We start from the raw sequence: 22,084 nt of genomic DNA on the forward strand, positions 1-22,084 counted from the left end.
TTATTATTAAGTAGTTGACTAACCTACCCATTTAGCTTCTCTATAGAATGATGACAACCTCTATCTAAATTAATAAACTTAAATCGATATCTCCAGATCGATTCCGAAAGTAAACCAATAAAAAAAATAGTTTTAAACGTAACGATCGTACTTTATTCTGATCGATCCAAAGATAGCAATTATGATAAATTTCAATCGAAAGTTCGCCTGTTGTAAATATCTGTTTTTCCTAATTTTCAATAGTTCAAGATTAGGCAGCATAGTATGCATAATCGTAGGATAATGGCCGATAGTACAATTAAAAAGCGAAATAATCGATTATGTATGGTTGCGTATGTTATATAATTGTTTTGCATATACAGTTCATTTGTTTACAGTTTCTATTGTTCCTTCTTAGATACAACCGTTATAATTAAAAATAAAGGTACGTTAAAATTTGCCAAAAGAAAATTTAGTTTAAATTTAAAACACTTCATTTGGCAAACTGTTGTTATACATACCGCCGTTTTCAATGGACCAAAGCCTAGTTTTGACAAACATTCAAATGACTTATTGTGATTGGTTGATTCTCGGAATCGGATCAAAGATTAACATTGAGATCGTTTATTAAAAACTGTAATGACAAGTGTATTTAAATGTGCTTTTCTTATTTTCCAGATGGCATCGTTAAGTAAAAATACGTTATTAGTATTGGCTATAATTAATTTATATTTTTTCATCTGCTATTGCGACGCGACAGTACGATTATGTACGAGAAGAAATGGCGGGAAAAACGCAACCATCATTGAATGCAAAGTGGTCGGTACTGACCAAAAATATTATTATTATTATCCGAATTACTTTTACCCTTATTACTATCCTACCTACTATTATTATTATCCTTATTATTATTTTTACGGATAATAGTTCATATTAAATTAGCACGTATTAAGAATTTGTTTACTAGAATCGAAGGAACTTATTGCAATAACAAAATATTTTACAAGAAAATAAAACAATTTTGGATGAATACTTATATTCATTTAACGGTATAAATATAAAAATATATACACGAGATACCTATATCCAATTTTTTCTGCCCATTTTTCATGAGCCATTGATGTAAACTTGAAATTTTTTTGCGATAATTATTCTCCTGTAACATATTATTTATGACTAAAGATCTCAAGTAAATCATAGTATAATTTAAATCTATAAGAACTTAACACCACCGATAATGTTGACGGGTCTTCCTTTGTACTTCTTCGAAATATCATTCTCGATCTGAAAAAAAAAATACTTAATCAGCCATAATAATGTTAATAAATAAATATTTATAAGAGGACTTCATTCAAGTTCTCAACGTTATGTTTATTATATCATAAATAAGTTAAGATCCCCATAATACACTTAGAAGCTAATATGTGATGACATCACGCTGCAAACGTTACTAAAACGCATAGCAGACGGGAGGAAGTCGGGGATACGCCGTCTGTACAAATTTGGACTGAAAACGCGTGTCACTGGTATAAAATATGCCTTATGTAAAGGTCTCATTATTAAATACTGCTAATCTGTTATTCCTAATTAGGCTGTCATTCTCTAGTTAAAATTAATTCGCACTAAAATTAGCGCTTATCTAGCTGGGATAGCTGATGCTCATGACGACATCCCAAGCTGATGCTCATAATAACACCACCTCCCTAGGGAGTGGTAAAGATATAATCCCCTAGCTGCTCACATTGGCCTGCAGCTCCTTGGTGCGGTGGTGCAGCGTGGCGAGCGCGGGGCGCAGGCCGGCGGCGCGCCCCTCGGCCGCCGCGCGCTGCTCGGCCGCGCGCTCCGCCAGCTGCGACAGCTTCTCGCACAACACCAGCTTCTGCTTCAGCTGCCCCGTCAGCACGTCCACGTACCTGCAGACATGCCAACATTTTTAAAAATGTTTATTGGTAAAAAGCTGGACCGTCTGACGAACCGTTGGACGGACCGTTGGATACTAATCCCTGCCCTGTAGGTGGGGGCGTTAGACAATTCCCCTATGGTCTTTCCTGCCTGTTGTAAGAGACCACCTTTAAAAGACCATAGGGGTATCGCGGATGCACAGTGCAGCACAGTGAGGTCTATTGCAACACCTATACTATTCTAGCCATTATTTAGTGTATGGTGTGAAAGCTAGAATGGACAGCAGCATGAGGGATATGGACTCGTACTGCTGTTGATGCCGAGGGTGTCTTCTGGTACACGAAGACTTTTGACCGCTATAACAAGATGCTACACCTACCTAGGCGAGTGCTTCACATTGTGCAGGTGGTTGATCTCCGGAGCAGTGAGCTTGCCAGTGGCGACCTGCACCGCATCCAGCATACCGGTCAACGCCGCCACGCTCTCTGTTGGTAGTTGCTGTAGAAGACTGAAGCTGTGGCTCTCAGCCGCTGTGTTCTCTTCATATAAACGCATTTTTAGGAATGATTCCAACTAAAATTATAAAAAAAAAAATTATAAGTACCACACTGCAAGTCGCAATAGTGATTGGTCCCACATAATACAACTCCTATTGGTTTACCTTTGCTACATTGTTAAAGAGATAATCATATGAAATATGATTAAGAAAAGTGGGATCAGTTTTAAATTCTCATGCTTTTTTAAGTTCCTGGTCACAATTTCACACTACATACCTCCACAAGCTGGTCAATGATTAAGTTCCTTGTGGTGGGATTGTCCAGTAAGGTTAACGCGTCCTTTCCCCGCGCCACTCCCCCTCCCACGCCCTGCTCCTCTACCACTATGCCGGACTCCTCTAGCGATACCCCCGCTATTACCACAGACAGATCCTGGAATATGCAATAGACTTACTTATACTATTAAATTTTGTTTTACTTAAAAAACACAAAGAATTGTGATATTTTTTTTTTATTTTCAAACCCACTCAATGCTGAAAAAGGAATTGTGGGAATTATTATTACATTCAGGAACTCTGAGCACCTTCGAGATTGATCATTAAGGTACCGCCGTTCCGGCCATCATTACTACCTTAAAATGTATAGTAAAATTAAGGGATGGGTCAAGCAATAATATGCAATGTATTCAAAATAAAATATCACCCCTGGATTATATACTGTCCCACTACTAAGCACAGGCCTCCTCTTCCGAGTGATTAAACTTCATACACCCTCGAAATACCTATGAAGAACTTCTCAGTTATGCAGGTTTCCCCACGATGTGTTCGTTCGCCGTTAAAACAAGCAATAATTCACAAAGAATACACATATAATTTTAGAAAAGTCAGAGATGTGCCTGTAGGTTTTGAACCTGCGGACATTCGTCTCGGCACTCTTTTTCACAGCCAAATAGGGTATTGCCGTGTCTACTTACTATACTGCCGTGTTAAGCGCAAAAGCGATATGTCAGGGAAACCTTATTTCGAGATAATCAAAATTTTGTAAATATAGTTTTATAGTTTTGTATGTAAAACTGAGATAGAGAAACTCATTAAGGTATTATTTTAACAAGTTCTAAACATGATATTGTTATATAGCTAAGTATATATTATACATGGGTATTTCTTTAAGCTATTTGACGACATAAAAATTAATAAGCCGCTTTTAAGGTTAGCACGACAGTCAGAGGCGGCCTTTAGGGGAGGCGAACCGGGCAACAGCCCGGGGCCTCGCGCTTACAGAAGCCTCGCGGGACCCTTTTTTTACGTTCTTACCGACGAAACTGTTAAAACAGGGGAAAATTTTTAATTCTCTGCCTCGCTTCTGTTTCTTTTTGCCTTTCGCCTGGGACTTCGCATCGTATAGGGCCGCCACTGACGACAGTATAGGGTTATTATTCGTACTTCGTAAAATTTAATTCACTCACAATTTCTCCTGGCGTCTCGCTGTCGTCGTGTCCCCAATCAATCTCACCAATCGCGTCACCATCGCCAAAGTCTATTTCAGCAGCGGGAGCCACCACGTCGATAGCAGCGATATCGAGACGGCTATTGTCACCAAAATCTATCTGATAACAAAATGGAAAACAATCTAAAAATATTTCGTTTGCTTTAATAGGTTTATATTATTTTTGTAATATAAAACTATTACAGAAATGGCAGGTGAAAAAATATTTTGTCATATTGATTTCATGCTTTATGGTCATCGAACATAAGGTTTTGTGTTATTTGATATGTACTTTTAAATTATGTTTTGTTCCTACATATGAATTTCAAGACCTACATTTTACAAGTTGTTGCACCTTTTATAAAAATACCGAGGATAAAGACACACACTTATGATAATAAATTTCTATTAAAGTAGAGAATTCTTAATCGAGAAAACGATGCGCACCCGCAGCGAGTTTCCGGCGCACCTACAGTGCCTCCGTTCTGCTGTGAATTCGTTCACAATTCACCAGAGCTATTGTTTTTTTTAATACCATAATTACCTGATCACCCGCACCCTGGTCTTCATCTTCAAACTCTATATGTATTGGATCCGGTTCCACACTGAGAGGCGGTTCGCCGTAACTCCACTCGTAAACCGTAGTGTTGCCATGTTCCACCACATACTGTAGTAACGGTAACACCTCCATGGCTTTATCTTCTAGAATATACTTTGTGAATGCTGAGTAAAGTTGGAATCCTGGTTGTAAAGGTTTTAGAGATTTTCCTATCTGTAAAGGAAATAAATATTTTATATGATATATTTTTATATCCCGGGTCGGGCAAAGTGATATTTGGGTTTTCCTACTCAGTATCAGCCCGGAGTCTGAAATTTGTGCCCGCCGGGGCAGCCCCGGGGCTCGCCCCCTATCACATCATGGGACGGAACATACTTGGCGAAAAGTGGGTGGCCCTAGTGGCGCCTCTGCATACCCCTTCGGGGATAAATACGTGATGTTATGTATGTATGTATATATTTATGTATATATTTTTAAGAAGCAGTCAAATGTCACCTGATATAGGAAACATCATCTGGACTTCCTGAATAAAAAAAGATTGATAGTGCATTATCTGAAGATAGAAATTGGGATAATTAGATTATTACAATAATGTCAAGTGAAAGATTAATTATAGTAAAAAAAAATGGAATGTCTGTCCATTTGTTAGGGAGCCATTATACCACAGACAGACATACAGATAGAATCACACACACAGATATGTACATACATCTTAAACTTATAGCACCTTTTTTACCATCAAGAGTTAAAAAAGGGGCTGCCCTAACTGTGACTACTTTTCTTTAAAGACTTATGCTCCCAAACACTTTCAGTGCTTCTACATAGGGGTGGTGCAAGGTAAAATTTCCTCTGGAAATCTTTGTATGCTATTCAAATCTCACACATTTCAAGTACTAATAATGACAATAATAATACCTTATCATATATTTCAGGCAGCTCTTTCAGTCTATCCACTAACTCCCTCTTGATCTTGTCTCCCTGAATGCCGAGCTGTTTGCAAAGCTGCAAAAACTCAGACTTGCTGGACGCTACATTCTTTAAGTAGTCTAAGTGTTTCTTTTCACATTCCTGAAAGTGTACAATTGGATTAGAAATCAAATTTGTCAACAAACTTGTTCCATGATGCTTAGGCAATATATTATTATTATTAGAAAATAACAATATATTTTCCTAAAGAAAAACATAGGATTATATTTACTAAGATAGATACTCATATGGTTTGTTTTTTTTGGGTATTAAGAATTTTTTGAGGGTACGCTAATTCTTGAAAGTTCTAAGTCCATAATTTTTATACCCCCATATAAAAAGCTCTGCCTATACATATTATCAAAAGTATAGTTCCATATGGTAATTAACACATAAATATTTATATAAATATTTACTTACAGCTTGCACCTGCTCCTCCTTCGCAATCTGTTTCTTGAGCCCCGGTATCTCATAGTGAATGTTTCTAACAAGCATCTGTGCTGCCTCAGCTAAATACAGATTATCCTTCTCATAATTCCTCACCACATCCTGCCAATCTTTCATCCTCTGAGAGCCGTATCTTCCAAAGAGGTTCTTAGTGTCAGCCTCGGTTTCTTTGAGAATGTCTATGATTTTCAAACAATGAAAGTAGTTTATATAGCTGCCAGAGAGTAAAGCAGCTATGTCGTCGTGCGCTGGCATGTCTTGTATTGCATTATTAATCTTCTCCCGCACTGGAATAATGCTCTTCTGCCATTCTTTATTTACATGACGACGGCTTATCAACCAATCTTGTAGTTTGCCAATGTTTATATCAATTGGTATGTTGCTTTCCTAAAAGAATACGATGTAAATTAATACTAAGAATGTAACTATGTTAAGATTACAAAATTAACGTACTTACATCCATGTTTCCGATATTTTTATGTTATTAATAAACAAAACAAGATAAAATTTAAAAGACTACACTCCAGCTGATGTGCTTTGTGGCCATGACGTGTCAACTGTCAATTTCAACAATTCTGACAAGTGACAGTATATATAAAAATGACAAATACGTTGCCACAAATAAATTATTGATTGTTATTTTAAATTTCTATCATGCAATATATATAATAATAAGCAAAGAAATAATATAATAATAAGCAAAGAAAGTTATCTGAGATCCAGGGTTCGAACCCCAGGTCAGGCAAAGGGAAATTGAGTTTTTCTACTCAGTATCAGTCCGGAATCTGGAATTTATGGCGATAAGCTCGTTCTTGTCACATCACAAGAATGTTTGTGAGTGTGTGTATAGGTTTCACTTTTATAGTCGTTTTAATCGGTACAAACATCAGGAGCAGCGTGTCCAGTTTCAATCATTCTATAAGTAGCTTAGATTACTCTACACAAAACAGAAAAAAAAACATGTAGTACAGTACATATTATAGATTTCTATTTCGCTGCAGTTGGTCTGCGCACACCCAACGTCAATGTTTGAAATTGAAACAAATAGGACCAATAGAATTCATAAACATAAGAAAACATAAGAAATCATTACAGAATACATAAAATTAAATGCATAAATATTCCGTAAAAAAAACTCTATTTAGTATCAATTCAAAACGAATCAAAAGTTTATTGCTCAAGACTATGGCGAATTGATAAACATTATCAAAGAACTTGCTCAAGTATACACACACACAAATAAACCTAAATATTTTGTTATCTCGCGTTCGGCTGTCTCCAACGCGGTTAGATAGATAACAACACACATTAGTGTACCAAAATATACTTTCATTTAGTACAAAACATACGTTTATGTATTTATTTTTTATAATGATATGAATTTGTTGTTTAGATCAGATTTGTTTTAATATAATATTTATTTAAGAATCTTTTAATATGGATTCAAACGATTTATTTGCAAATAGGTGAGTACCTTTTGTCATATATCTAGAATTACACTTACAAAACGCATCAGCGTTTACTGTACCAAATATACATAAGTCAATGATTTAGTATAAATAAAATATATCCATAGCAGTGTTTCGAACCGGTTTTATATAATAAACTGTCATGGTGTAAATTCGATTCCTTGTTCCCAGTTACCGCAGGTATGTTTCAAAAATTAGTTTTGTTTCTGGGCTAAATATTATATTCTAACATTCGCTGCATAGGACAATGTTGTGAATGATACAAAATTAGTGGAACGTGAATAACCTAAGGCTCGCTAGAATAGTTCGAGATCATTCTATACCTTTTTGAAATTACCTAATATTGGAGAAAAAAGGAGAATGGAAAAGCTCGCCACAGAGCTCGCCCATATCAAAATTTGTTCGGGGTTCTTCAGGGTATTGCGAGCCTATGGGGGTCGCTTAATCTAAGTATATAATATAATTTATATAAATTAAGCGATAAAAGTTCCGCTTTATATTTTGCCGGAATAAAATGGAACTTACATTTTAAGTTAGACATCTAGCAATACTTACATAGGTGAAAACTATATTCCATTCTATGTCGTAGTTTTACCATGATACTTACGTATACAAACATACACAAGTAATATTTAAATAAGTGCCACAATTTATTTTGCCATAATTAAATTTCATAAGTAAATACTACTTATATGACGCGTTTTCATGTTTTACCTGTAACGCTAGGCTATTGTAATTTTTTTTGTAACAAACGGAATTTTTTTTTCATTGTTTAAAAAAATACTTGCAGTACTAGTGCTGCCGAACCATAATAATAATTATACTATTCGAAACTGTCCATTATACGTTAGAATATTCATATAAAGCAAATCAGATTTTTTATCTTTCTACAATAATACATGGTAAAGGAAAACATATAAATAAATTATATATCTTGCTATTTCATATCAAAAACAAACGAATAAATACACTTCACACCTTAATCCCTGAAGGGGTAAGCACAGTTGCATACAGGCACCCACTTTTCGCTTTGTGTGCTCTGTCATGTGAAATGTAGGTAGCATGATTTAAATTGTAAAAATATCTTATTCACGTTGATCAATCCTATTAAATTAAAAGAGTAAATTTGAGTTGTTTACTAAAAATTAGGCGCTAGTAGCAGTCTAGCCAGTCATCGATTTGGATTTTGAGCTTTGGCATCAATTCGGACTTTAGTTACCATTAAGTAGTCAATAAACACCTGCACCTGCAAACAACAAGCACCTGCTTGGTGATAATTTACTCCTCCTAAATAACTATTGTTTTTACACAAGAATCAATATATCAATAATTTCTCGGAAGCACTCAATTGAACAACTACCTACAACTCGAATAGCACCTCCGTCTGTCAAATAAATTAGAATGTCCATCACTATTGCTGTCAGCTCACAGCTGTATTATAAAATGGCCTTCAACATGCCTTCAACTTTCAAGTGTAAAGTATCTTGTAATTGATAAAACATAGATAAAGGTACATTACAATTTTATTAATATTTATATAATTGTGTTATTTTAGTGAATGTGTTTTTCATATAATTACGCAATAATAAACAGGGCTCACATAGCACGAAATGATACAAGAGAAACTGAGATTTCTTAGATAATAATAAAGTTAATATTCCATTTATAAATTAATAATAATATGTATGTGTCTATTGGTACATATAAAAATGTTTTATATTCTAATGGACGACTAATATTTAACAGTATTGAACTTATGATTCTCAATTACTTACTTTTAAATGTTTTAAATTAACATAATCTAAATTGGCAGAATATTTAAATGACCTTTGATTTTTTGCGTGTTTTTAAGTTTTGTCGTCTTGTTTTTTATAGATACTAGATAGGTAGGCACTTAACAAAAGATTCCAAGATTGATTTTAAAAGTGATTTTATTACATCTGAGAATTAAATATTTTCAGTCTTCCAAGTACTTCAACAGCATCTGATGAAGGTGTGATATCTGTGGATGTATCAAGAGGAGCTCTGGTGGACTCCATGACAGACATGTCTGAGACGGCCATACCTCCTGACTTGATCATGTAAGTGTACTTGTGATACAAGTTTATAATGGCTGCCATACATGCTACGGTCCATCGGAAAGGTCCACCGATGCTGGTATGCCTGCGCCGGCAGACCGAAATGTGTGTGGGAATAGACCTGTGCAGATTTTTGAGCCTGTGCAGGCGACCAGCGCAGGATCGAAAATCAATTTTTTCAATTGATACCTGCACAGATGACCTCCCCGGTAGACCGTAGCGTGTATGGCTTACTTAAAATTACTGGTAAAATTAGAGCCTTTAAGTCCAGGAGTTATATAGGAACATCCAAAGTCTATATGTTACCTTTATTAGCCCAAGATAAAAAAATATATAGATATATTTATTTAAAATAGGTAAATGTTCTTTTTACTGTTTTAGCTCAGCAGAGGCAAGTGGAGAAAATGTAGAAGATTCAGGAAAGCTTACATTAGCATATGAAAGGCTATATGAAGTACCCAGGACTATAGTGGAGAGATTCTCTGATCATATCAAATATATAGACCTCAGTCACAATAAGATCACGTAAGTATTATTTCATATTATGGTATAATTTTTTTTATTTTGATGTATACTTTTGCCAATGAATCATTCATTTGAAATTAGGCTGTATAGTATATTATTCTGCTTTATTTGGGATTATAAAATATATCAACATAATACTTGATTAGTGATTCATTTTTGTAAATATAACTGATTATGGGCTGCAATAAAAACAAATAGATAAGCTGTTAAAGAAAGGAGCGCTGTAAAATACATCAGAAAGTCAAAATGGCTTTGTTATCTAATATCTATATTGCTACAAGTTTTACAATAATATATTACTAATTAATGATTATGAACTACTTTATATCTATCTGTTAAATAATCATGTTTTAAATCAGAAAAGAATTATATTTTTATTCTCTCCTAGACAATAGCTAGATCTTGAAATATCTTCATGTGTAGTTATATGAATTATGCGAATAGGAGGAAAACTATTACTTAAAAATATAATTTGTCATAATTCCATATAAAATTTCTTAATTTTTGCACATTTTATTTGCTTTTACAATATATTAACATAGAAAATTATCCTTTTGCTTCAGGAACCTGGATGCTCTAGTACACTTCAAACATCTAACATCTCTGATAGCCGACCACAACCCAATCACTGAGAACTGCGTTCTGCCACCGCTGCCAAAGCTTGAATTACTATGGTCAGTAGTAATACAACCATGTTATTACTATCAGTTTCATACTGAAGGAAAATAATAGTTATTAAGGTGCCACTAGGATTTTAAATATTAATACTGCGGTGCTAAGCTCAAAAGCGGTATCTCAAATCAAAATCTTGATTTTTATGTCGTCAGATACCTTAAAGAAATACCCATCCAATGAACTTACCAAAATAACAGTATCTTGTAATAGAACTTTTTAAAAAAAGCTTTAAGAGTTTCTCTATCTCAGTTTTACATATAAAACTATATTTACAAAAGTTCGATTATCTCGAAATAAGGTTTTCCTGACATACCGCTTTTGCGCTTAACACGGCAGAATAGTGATAATAAAAGATGGTGTTTAGTAATTTCCCTACACGCCCAAGAAAGTAACAAAAAGTAAAGTCTTACTTTACTTTTTATTACTTTCTATTTCAATGCTGAAAGTAAAATTCGAAGAATGCAATGACTTTTCCGTTCATATGCTACTTTATATTTAACAGGTTAAACCACTGCAAAATATCATCCCTGTACCCGTGGGTGGGTAAGTTGAAGGACTCGTGTCCGAACCTGCAGTACTTATGTCTAATGGGCAACCCGGCCGCGCCGAGCTACTTCAACGGAGGTACCTTCTACGAGTATTTACAATATAGGTGAGATTTTACAAAATTCCCCTATAGATTACAAAACATCAAGTTGTGAATATTAGCTGCTTAGTTTGGAATTATTATATAGTCACTACCATTACTTTGTTACTTAAAAAACCTAGGTTTTTATTAAAAAGAAATACGCCGAATCTTTTATTTAAGATTTTTTCTTACTATAATATAAAATAGTTTCCTGCACTTAATAGAAATAGTGTCCTGAACCACCTTTAAATGTAGTGAACATTTTACGGAACCGGATATTTTCCGAATTATCCGGATTTTAACCTTAAAATGAATTAATTCGGTAAATATCCGGCTCGAAGGACCAAACTCAAAACCATGTACAAGACATCAATATTTTGTTCTATACCTTATAGCAACTATAAATAAAAGCCATATGATTTTCGTTTGGAACATTTCTACCGGCACTAACCCACTAAAATTACAATTTCTAGGTTATTCGTGATATCCCAGTTTCCATCATTGAACCACTTGGACGACAGGAAAGTGACGGATGACCAGCGGGCCGAAGCCCACAGACTTTACAAGAGGCCGTTCCTGGAACGAATCATCAACCCTGGATCTGGAGGGATATCAATTCTAAACTCCTCTGTTAAATGGAATAATGTTCAAACCAAACTGGCTTCCTTGTGGGGTAAAGACAACGGCAGAAATAATAGAAATCTTTTGATTTAAATGGATTGCAGAGAAGCAATGGCATAAATTATCTATAATACCCGAGGTATTTATTGTGTTTGAGAGGTATTTTCGGATATTTCGTGTAAAGGAAAGCAGGTTTGAGGATTTACTTGAAACAATTAAATCCTCAAACCTGGACACACGAATTAAGTACTGTTATTTGATATTTCAAACAATACATAATTTTTGTGATATTTCAAGCCTATCTTATATTTTTGAGTAGATATGGTGCTCCCTATAAGATGAATTGTTCTTATTAACTATACATTGGCAGCCATACTTCCCGTTAAATCAATTGTTTTGACACTTTTGAAGTATAATAAATGATTAACGGGTGTTTACTATTTCTAGACTTTGCTATAATCTATTTCTTACTCTATCTACCAGCCTAATAATGTTAAGATAGTTTTAATATAATAATGTAATATATTCATACTTAAAATATTGTTCAATAATAATATTGTTATAAAAAAAATGTATTTGTAATGTAGTCCCAAATTAAATAATTATCATGACATATAATAGTAAAAATCAGGAAATCAGGTAAAACTTATATTTCATTGTAATAACAAAATTTACGCTATGTGGATATGGCGTAATATTCTATAATTTATAAAACACTTCTAACATTACCCTACTACTGGCATTTTTAAAAAAATAATTTATTTTTGGGTTTAATTCAGTTTAATTTTTTTTTTTTGTTATTTTCGACAATTAATCGCATTCACTAAACTTCGTCTAAACTATAAATTACCGATGGTTGTGGTTGCATTCCTGCCATTTTACATTTGAATTCTTTTAAACAATTCAACATTCCTTTTAACAGCAACCATGACTACTATTTCGCAAATAGGTACTGATGGACTTTTTTATAAGCTAATTTAATAATTATTAATTTAGAAAGACTATGGTGCTACAAAAATACCCACAGGTCTGTAAGCACCAAGAAATTAAAATAATCTAATTAATTTAGTTGGTAAAATGTATTTCGTAATCGCATCCTTAATCGCCATCAATCAGAACAAAAATTAAGCTGCGCCAAACGTGTTTTGATGTGCGTACGCATACGTTCGCAATTTGAATGAAACGGTTATTAAAAATGGCAGACTCGCGATTAAGAATGTAAAAACAATGCTAAATAGAGTACTCGACGAAAAAAATATTACGAAATATCTTACTGTCGCTTCTTTTGCTGACGTTACGTATTTTCATTACAAAATATAAGATTACGTTTATGTAATTTACACAATAAATGTTTATGTAAAAGATCATGTAGTCGTAAGATATTGATTAAGTTTGGTAATAAATATGAATAATGCTGAATTTCGTAACTACATAGTTTGCAAATGAATTATCTCTCTGTGTAATATTTTAGGGTAACTTAGTAATTGTGTATCTAAATTGACGCGATACGTTTTTTTTTAATATAAATGTATTGGTAATATTTGTAGAATAAATCCGTCTTATTGATTTATTAACTGTGAAATCGGTGAATTCTATGGTTCGATTTTTAAGTCTGGCAATGAGATGCCAACGACTGGGTTCGGCGACCAACAAGAGCGCCGTAGCCTGCCTGTCCCTCTGGGTATAAGTCGTGAGCTTATTATTTAATATATAATTAAGTTTATTATTTAAATAGCAAGTTGTGATAGATACTTATGAAATTAAACACTGTACGATACAGGTATTTGTTATATTACTTATATTTACATTATGCTACATTGTTAAATAAATTCTTTATCAATTAAATAGTTGTTACATTTCCTCCCTAATAACCGTATTTTAACCAAATCATATTGAAAGAGATTTTACCAAAATCTAACTTAAGTTATAAAAGACTAGCTTACTTTAATTTTGAGTACACAACAGGCGCGTGCGCAGACGTCTTTACAGGGGTCTGACCCCCAAAGACTTCACAGACATCACAAATATATTTTGTAAATGTGAAATATAATATTTAATCGAATAAATCAAAAGCCGGTTTCTTCCACGCTGTAAGGTCTACATAAGGAATGGAGTTGTAATCGTCGCAACTGTATTTCGGATTGTAAGTGGATTCAACTTCAAACGCCTTTTTTTGCACGTAGTACACGCCGTCAGTGTTGTCACAAATCAACCTCGCCATTGACGTTTTCTTTATTTCTCGTAGTTGATCTGTTAAATAATTAATTTTTCAATACCAATAATAAATTCTGTTTAAAATATCGACACGAAATCAGAAAGAAGTTAAACGCAAATCAGACTACAAATGAGCTTTTTATTTTTAATCACATCAGGTAATAAATGTAAAGTATAACTATTCTTGGTAAAAGTATTTTCGAGTCTAACACTGGTTCGTTTTAAGAAACATCTCAAGACTTAATATCTTGAGTTTTATTAAAGAAAAAAAAGAAAAGAAAAAAATATGTTCTTTTCTAATTGCATCAACATTGGACAATGACATTGCCGGAATCATCTTACCTGGCGTAAACGAGTGTGGCATTTCCCCGTTATCGTAAAAGAACCTGTCTCCTATCCTGGTCCTGTAGAACTGCTCGGCCACGATGCAGTGGAACGTGTGTCCCAGGATAGAACCCTGCACGTCTCGCTCCATAGCACCACCCACTGCCAAGTCTATATCGTCCACGCATTCGTACAGTTGAGCGAGGGCGTTAATTCGCTGTGAACAGGTACGTACTCAGAAATTATAATGGGCATATAAAAATGGTGTGCGTGGACGCATACTCTTGTAATAAATTTCAATATTATATAGGATAATATTTTCGAATTTTAGTTGTTTTGTTTTATGACTATTGGATTTTTTTTATACTTACATCTTGTGATATTTCTCCAGCTAAATCTTGAAATGTTCTTGCTTTTCTGAGACCACAAATTTCTCTAAAAATATCAGTAATATATGTTTAATTATTTAAATGTTAACTAATCATAACCAATTAAACATAGAAATTCATATTATGATCCTTCATAATTATTTTTGGACTCCAGTACTTATACCGTCAGAAAGAGACTCGGGCTTATAAGAGCAGCTAATTTTCATCGATAAGGCAATATAGAAGAACAACAAAGTCATAATTGTATTCATTAGCAATTTTGATGTAATATCCTATATAAAATACCTACTTAAGTTTTCAGAAAGCTAAATTAATTGTTCACAAGAGGTTTACCGTTTCCACACTCCATATTCTCTCCAGTAGCATCTATTATAAAAAAAAAACAAACCTGTAATCATTATACGAAGCCAGGCCATGGTCCCTGCCCCTCTGTATGTCCATAGCTATGAGGTCCAGCCCCCATCTATTGTGAGACTTAAACAACAAGTTCGATATCTCTCCGGTAACAAAGGGATCTGACTCAGCGGCGTGATGCGCCACTATACCGCGGACGATGTCGTCGAATGATTCTGCAGTTTGCTCCAACAGACTCGGGTTGAAGTAGTGGTCGCTTATTCTGAAGAATAGTAAGTTCCTTGTTTCTTATGTTTATCGCGTAAACATTAAAATAGAACTATTTTCTGGATTTTACCGCGGTTTTTTATATTTTAATTTTCTCCCGACATTTCGAACCACCACCACCAACAGTTATTTATAAAGTTGTATAATTGTAAAATGTTGGTAGATATTGTAAGTTTGAGTTTACGGACGACTAACACTTCAGTCCCACACCGTGTCCACGAAGGCTGCACTCTTCGAAACGTCGGGAGAAAACTATAATATCGACGGTCCCTACGTAAAGTATCGAATCTGCAAAATTGCATTTTACGGATTCATTACTTTGCATAGGGACCGCCGATATTTGAACAGTCCTTATTAAAATGAACTGCATTTATTTAAGACAATAAGGATGGAAGTGCTTATCGCCATGGTAATTTAACACTAAACAAGCGATGTATATTACGACGGTCTTCGGTCAGATTCAATACTTTACGTAGGGACCGTCGATAGGTATATAAAACCACGATAAAATCTGTAAAATAGTTCGTATTGTTGGTCATGATATTTTTAGCCGGATAGTGACCACTGTACTTAAGGTGTAAAACCCACCATAGTGGCCCATGTAAGTGTATTGCATTCCGGAATCAGTGTATGTCCTGTTTCAATAAGGAGGGTATAATTGTGTTAATGGAGATAGACCATCTTCCGTCATTCTACACTATCTGGACCACATTTCACTTACCATCAAGCGCACTAGTTTCACTTTGCTCCCAAAAAATTGGTCAAATATTAAAACTGATTAAAAATCAAATTGTTTCCAAAGATCAATCAGCTCATCCTGACTCACTGCTGGATATAGGCCTTACTAAAAGAGCATCTCGGTCTCAAGCACCCATCCATTCGCTACCGACTGTTTATTCCAAATTCTCAGTCCAAAGTTCACCGAAGTTCAACTCTTGCTCTCAACCATAAAAAAATATGCATAATCATTATTCATCCAATGTTACTTATATACAACAGAAGCCACATACCAAACTTTTTTAAACCTATAAAATACGTGGAAAAACATTCCGCCTCTCCGTGATTTTAAAATTGCTATCAATTTATAGTCTTGATAGGATCACCTGTGTAAGTAAGCAGCTTTGTAACTAGAAGGGCAGGCCATGATGGTGTCCGGGACTATGGAGTGGAGGAACCTGAACGCGCCCGCTCCAAACCCGTTGATAACTCCAGGGTTGACGTCCTCGGAGTAGTCCCGGCTGTAGAGGTTCGATGGAGATATCCGGTAATACCGTAGGTAGTTCTCTCCTGTAAAACATCTATAGTTTTGGCATCATCACCACCTTCCTTACCAGACGTAGGCAGAAATGAACATAGACACAGTTCGCTAGTGTTAGGGCTCATGTGCCCATAGAAGACGCATTATCGCTACCACCACTTGGAGTCCATTGAAACGGTTATGTTGGTTTCACCGGCTTAACGGGCCAATGTCGACACTCAGAAGTATAGCATCATCTGAGCAAGCATTAGACCAAGTCCCTAACCCCTGTATAACATACACCGGCATACCAACCAAAACCCGCGGTGGCCCTCCTTCGGCGCAGACGGGATGGCCCAAAGGTGTCTTGTTGCAATAAGATAGCTGCGCAGAACCGTCCCTGAAGACGTGTGTATTGCCATGTATCGTGCAAATTCCAACCTCCGAACTCCGGTCTCATAATAAGCAAAATAAACCAATACCAATTTATTGCTAATAATTAAATAATTAAGTGCTATTGAGTATTTCTACTCAATATCAACACGGAATTTGTGCCCTATATAACGATAGACTATCACCTTTTGGGACGGAATACACACAGCGGAAAGTGTTTGCACCAGTTGACGCCTCTGCTTACTGCTTTGGAGATAAAATGCATGAGTATGTGAGTGGGCACTTTCACTGACCCGGAGCTCAAATCTACGACCATCTTGGCATGGCAGTGGAACCAGATAAACAATAGAATAAGGGTATCAAAACCGTCTTGCCTTAAAATAAGGTGCTAATTTGCTTGCGCGAACATTATTGTCGTAGCTTCGGCCCATACGTCCTTTGTCTAGAAAGGATACTGCCGTACCCTAGGTGAAATTCCAAAATACCTAAAAAAACACAAGCTACACAAGCAGATAGTCCATTACTAAAGTCAACTACTTTACCAAAGTTAAGCGGCAGCCACTCCTGATACGTGATATGCTGGATCTCTGCTATAACTATCTTCCTCGCCTCCTGGTACAGCTTCTCGTCGCTCCACAGCGGGTTGAGGTTGCTCAGGATGTCCGCCACTCGGTTGTGCTCTCGGAGTAGAAGAGTGTGCAGCATCGCCAGGGTTGGAGTCTGATTTACTCTCACGTCACCTGTAGAATGTGCTCTTTTCTTTTTTGGGAATCGTTATAGCAGACTAGGGAAACAATATTCTTTTCTTACTCCTACAACAGCTGACTCTACACCTACTTAAACATAATATCCAAGAAAAATATCGCCCAGCTATGGTCGTTGTAGCCCTCGAAGACCAGAATAGTTTCCATTTCGTTGGAGAACGGGCAACGGGCACGGGAACGGGAATTTCTTTGCATTTCCTTTCGATGATGTTGAACTAAGCTTAGTTACATGAATACTACTCAAATACTTTTTATTACCAAGGCATTTGCAATTCTTTAAACATTAGGTACTTACCAGTAAGATAACACGGTTCAGATGAGTTTCTCAAATCGCACGCGGCTGCCTTATCATCAACTGAGGGTAGGAACCCTCTGAGCGACCCTTTCTTTTTCACCTGCCGCAGTCTCCCACCACACTTACTGCGTAGTTTCGATGCTGTTTTCTTATCGGAGCCGTAAATCGCCGACCCGTCCAGAAAACTAGTCACACTATTCATCTGCACGAAGTTTGAATAACATGAAAAAAGTTTATTTTCAAAAGACTGTTCTGATTTTTGAAACTCTTGTACCAGATTTCGATTACTCATTTAGGAGTCAAACCCAAGGCCTTACCCTAAGGCGTTTCATAGTCAGAGTACGCCGCTACTAAGTCTAGATTAATGAGCCATTTTTAACACACCATTAATAAGAAGAATAATTATAATAATTGTACCTGCTCAGCATGTCCCAAACTGCAATCCTCTCTAGGCGCGGTAATACTGCGGACCATGTTGAGGCACTTGACGCCATAGTACCCGTAGAAGGGGTCGTCGTCGGACACGCAGATGGGGATGCACTTGTCGTTCTGCCACTCTGACGGGAGCACACCTTGCCCGTTACCTAGACAGCATTGGATGCCGCCTTCGTCTGTTTAAAAAAGAAATTAGCAAATCGTTCTAAATTTAAAATTAACGACACTGTGTACTTTGTCTTTGTGAATAAAAAATAGGCCAGTGATTGTTCTAAATTTGAAATTAAAGGAACAGTTTGAAATTTCGTTTCTAATAAGTTTGAATTCTGCTAGTAACATCGAGAAATACATTTCTGTAGATCGTGTCACTGTGCATAGTTTTATTATATAATTTACTATGTATCGTTTTTACTGTCTTCATTTATAGATATTTTTGTACAAACAACCGCAACATTCGGAAGAATGTTGCCCTAACAGAGTGAGATTTCATCCCCTTAGTGGCGCCCAACGTGGTACATACCAGTAACCTCCATCTGTTGGAAGAGCAGGTCGTGAGTGATAAACTGGCCCCACTGCATGTTCATGTAAGTGAGGACGCGACTGGAGATTGGTCGGTCGGCGAACAATCGTGTTGAGAGCATGCGCGGATTGGGGAGCTGACGACCGCTACGGGCTAGTGGCATCGCGTAAATTCCTGATAATGTGAAAAGTTTTGACGTAGTATTATTGAGATTGAAGTAAAAGTGATTAGTCAAGTAAACATTAGTAAAGAAGTTCATTTTTTGTTATAGAAGGAGATCTAACATACAAAAATATATTTGAAACTTAGTAAATATTTTTTTTTTGTTTTCTTTTTTTTATTTTCCAAATATGAAAATAAAATATCAAAATCAGAAAACAATTAAAAAGATTAGAGACTAGAATCAATAAAGTACGATTTCATACTATCGCAAACAACTAAACACTGACACCAAAACAGTCTCACGTATTATAAAAATTACCCACCATCAGAATACCGCGGAGTAGCGATTCTGGTGAAAGGCGCTCCTCGCCTGCCCCACTGCGGGTGTTTCTGGTTGTTGCAAGTGCCATCGATGGACCGGTACTTGCTGTTCGAGCAGGTGATGCTGAGCGGAGAGCAGAATGACGGCACGTGGACCTTTATCACTTGATGCTCGAGAAACGCCATGAATGTGTTTGGTGTTACGTCGCAACTGCAAACAGGAATACGTGGAGTTGTTAAAGACCAAATATGGCATTGTTTTTGCTGTAAAATTACGCAGAAGCAAGATAAGATGTTTTGAGGTCTCGCTTCTGGTGCCGTAACCAAAATACCTTTGTGCCATCGTTAACGCTAACGTTGTGTATGAGAATAACATATCCTAGCGACAGACTTATCTATAAGATACGTCATTCCCATACATTTTTCTGCTTTTTATTAAGGTTAACGATTGTCGAAAAATATCTTGACTACGCCTCCAGTTATACATTTTATTGAGGAAAGTATTTAAAGGCATATACAATAAAAATAATTGGATATCGAATGTACGAATTTTGGTGATTTAAGTATTAAGTACTAAACGAGCAAATATTATAAGTTTATGAACTAACTAACAAACAAGCCACTTACCTAGAACACAATTTATTCTGCAGTAGTTTGGTCGCTGCAATCAACTCGTGCGAAAGATCCGCTGCTTTCTTAACATCCTCAGTCAATTTAGAGGTGAAGAAGTGCAGCATGGAGAGAGAGGAAGTTTCGAGGTTGATGCCACTCTTGACTAGCTCGTTACCGCGGCGGCTTGCTGCGCGGGATAGTTCCCGGCCGCAGCGAAGGCATTCCTCTACTAACTCTGGTGATATGGGACCTTCTTCTTCTGTTGGCATAAATATCATGTCTTACATTGTAATATATTGAATTAAATTGACGAGCCCTCCATAATAGACGCACATATTTCTTCAGGAATTTGTAGTTTGTTTTAATTTTGATTATTTGAAGATAGAAGCATTTAGTCTGTCCAGAAAAATCTGCGTCTCAACAGTTCCGTCAGACCGTCAGAGACTAACTTGACGACTTAGGACTATTTTATATGAAAGATCTAATTAAGAGCGAATTGTTTTACAAATACTCATACCAAGAGTTGCTTGATTTAAGAATTAAACTCAGAGCCCTTAAACACAGCATTTAATTATTTACATCAACTTAACGCATAAATACTGTAATGCAAACAGATATATCGGGGGGCCCTATTCAGTCTACGGGAGCGACCTCGTCCTTTCGCAATTTCGGACTATTCATCAAAAGACAGCTTTGATAGCCGTATAAGTAAATAGAAGTTTTTTTGACTCTCATCTATGTGGCTATCAAAGATGTCCTTCAATTAGAACGCTCGTTATAGCAAAAAGACAGATTCACCCGCATAAACGGAATAGGCCCCCTAACATATTATAATTTTTGTTTAAAATTGTTATTATCCTGTCTTTTGTTATTATAAAATAAAAAAAAACTTACCTATTGAATGACATTTGAATAAATCCGATACCAAAGAGGTCGTAGTTGCTAATAATGGACATAATGCCGACAATAAATCTCCAGTCAAAAAGTCCCAATCACTACTGAGGCAACCGTTTGTATTCGCGAAGAGTAGACACAGAAGCACTAAAACCTTAAAAACACTTTTATATTTACAAATAAATTTTTTCATGTCCATGGCTGTTGGGATTTTATACATTTAAATCCGAAAACTATGCTAATAACGGTATTTTAAATCATTTCTTTTTTCTAAAAATATTTTTAGCGAGTAACAATAAAGAGCATTTTTTAATAAAAAAAAAAGGGCTATTTAATTTTGTTTTTTTTTTGGGTATAGCATGCAGTTCCGGTATATGATTCGAACTAAAGAGGTTGACTCATAGATCAGTTAACATCTAATCATGTCACGTTCGTTGCATTAGCTTCTTTCGATCTGTAATAATTTAAACGGATAAAGCATGTACTTATCAAACATTACCTAATAATTACATGTAAGTACCTGTTCTTAAGTTCATTATATAATATCATTATTGATCCATTTTATTTTTAACGTACTCCAACTGTTCATGCATGGTGTTTGGTTAAAAAATATATAATTACTTACCTATAATTCGAAATGCTTTGCATTTATTTTGCAAAGACTTGCGTTGATGGAATAATTATAAATATACAAAGGACTTTTGAACTAGTTAAAACCGCATATACGTAAAAAATACGTTTGCAAAAACAAATAGTACATAGAGAATTATATAAACATGATATTCAAAGGATCTATTTTAAATTTCGAACGACAAACGGTTAATTTTACCCAATATCTATTAAAGTATCTACATACTACATAGCATCTAACAGGAATATCAATCTCTTAAGACACGGCTATGACCTTAGTGTCGTGGAAACCAACGCGAGATGTTAAATATAGTTCTTACCCCGGGGAAATGAAAGTTTCCAGGTAGCTTAATATTCTGTTGGGTATGACAATTTCAGGCAATCTTCTAAGTCCCTGATCTTACAATACTTGTTGCAGTACTTTCAGATTTGTATGGGCGAA

At 35.6% G+C, this 22,084-nt stretch overlaps 3 protein-coding genes and 1 long non-coding RNA gene across 6 annotated transcripts in view; 2 read left to right on the forward strand and 2 right to left on the reverse strand.

Annotated features, from left to right (window-relative positions):
• Nucleotides 1-998: 998 nt before the first annotated feature.
• LOC115447174 (CDK5 regulatory subunit-associated protein 3) lies at nucleotides 999-6,428 on the reverse strand. The gene is made up of 9 exons (XM_030174152.2): nucleotides 6,293-6,428; nucleotides 5,809-6,222; nucleotides 5,338-5,490; nucleotides 4,408-4,635; nucleotides 3,844-3,984; nucleotides 2,655-2,810; nucleotides 2,261-2,454; nucleotides 1,721-1,892; nucleotides 999-1,263 (listed from the first exon to the last, which is right to left on the reverse strand). The coding sequence occupies exons 1-9, from the start codon at nucleotides 6,296-6,298 to the stop codon at nucleotides 1,192-1,194; spliced, it is 1,536 nt and encodes a 511-aa protein (XP_030030012.2). The 5' UTR covers nucleotides 6,299-6,428; the 3' UTR covers nucleotides 999-1,191.
• Nucleotides 6,429-7,026: 598 nt separating this feature from the next.
• On the forward strand, nucleotides 7,027-13,676 carry LOC115447149 (leucine-rich melanocyte differentiation-associated protein). Of its 3 annotated transcripts, none has more exons than XM_030174109.2 (6): nucleotides 7,027-7,301; nucleotides 9,266-9,385; nucleotides 9,764-9,907; nucleotides 10,471-10,581; nucleotides 11,085-11,234; nucleotides 11,684-13,676. In XM_030174109.2, exons 1-6 carry the CDS (start codon nucleotides 7,273-7,275, stop codon nucleotides 11,922-11,924), a joined length of 795 nt encoding a protein of 264 aa, XP_030029969.2. In that variant the 5' UTR covers nucleotides 7,027-7,272; the 3' UTR covers nucleotides 11,925-13,676. The 3 variants fall into 3 exon arrangements, with proteins under 3 accessions (XP_030029969.2, XP_030029988.2, XP_030029979.2); XM_030174128.2 differs by lacking the exon at nucleotides 7,027-7,301 and adding an exon at nucleotides 7,346-7,484; XM_030174119.2 differs by lacking the exon at nucleotides 7,027-7,301 and adding an exon at nucleotides 8,710-8,814.
• LOC115447164 (peroxidase) lies at nucleotides 13,605-21,437 on the reverse strand. Its single transcript, XM_030174139.2, has 12 exons — nucleotides 21,013-21,437; nucleotides 20,134-20,377; nucleotides 19,509-19,717; nucleotides 19,024-19,197; nucleotides 18,486-18,679; nucleotides 18,069-18,270; nucleotides 17,552-17,749; nucleotides 16,483-16,666; nucleotides 15,147-15,374; nucleotides 14,741-14,804; nucleotides 14,388-14,586; nucleotides 13,605-14,081 (listed from the first exon to the last, which is right to left on the reverse strand). Exons 1-12 carry the CDS (start codon nucleotides 21,230-21,232, stop codon nucleotides 13,885-13,887), a joined length of 2,313 nt encoding a protein of 770 aa, XP_030029999.2. The 5' UTR covers nucleotides 21,233-21,437; the 3' UTR covers nucleotides 13,605-13,884.
• Nucleotides 21,416-22,084, forward strand: part of LOC115447910 — a 30,062-nt gene continuing 29,393 nt past the window's right edge. The window contains exon 1 of the long non-coding RNA XR_005112708.1: nucleotides 21,416-21,524. This is a non-coding gene — a long non-coding RNA (uncharacterized LOC115447910). The remainder of the gene's footprint in view (nucleotides 21,525-22,084) is intronic.

This window comes from Manduca sexta, chromosome 21, assembly GCF_014839805.1.
Source record: "Manduca sexta isolate Smith_Timp_Sample1 chromosome 21, JHU_Msex_v1.0, whole genome shotgun sequence".
NCBI classification, from domain to species: Eukaryota; Metazoa; Arthropoda; class Insecta; order Lepidoptera; family Sphingidae; genus Manduca; species Manduca sexta.

Coding starts and splice junctions, on each gene's coding strand:
- LOC115447164 (XM_030174139.2), bottom strand. CDS start 21,232: ATGTATAAAATCCCAACAGCCATGGACATGAAAAAATTTATTTGTAAA. Junction 19,718..20,133: donor CAGAATAAATTGTGTTCTAG/GTAAGTGGCTTG, acceptor TCCTGTTTGCAG/TTGCGACGTAACACCAAACA. Junction 18,680..19,023: donor CCAACAGATGGAGGTTACTG/GTATGTACCACG, acceptor TTTTTTAAACAG/ACGAAGGCGGCATCCAATGC.
- LOC115447149 (XM_030174109.2), top strand. CDS start 7,273: ATGGATTCAAACGATTTATTTGCAAATAG. Junction 7,302..9,265: donor AACGATTTATTTGCAAATAG/GTGAGTACCTTT, acceptor AAATATTTTCAG/TCTTCCAAGTACTTCAACAG. Junction 10,582..11,084: donor CCAAAGCTTGAATTACTATG/GTCAGTAGTAAT, acceptor TATATTTAACAG/GTTAAACCACTGCAAAATAT.
- LOC115447174 (XM_030174152.2), bottom strand. Junction 4,636..5,337: donor TGCCTGAAATATATGATAAG/GTATTATTATTG, acceptor TTTCCTTTACAG/ATAGGAAAATCTCTAAAACC. Junction 2,455..2,654: donor TCATTGACCAGCTTGTGGAG/GTATGTAGTGTG, acceptor TTATAATTTTAG/TTGGAATCATTCCTAAAAAT.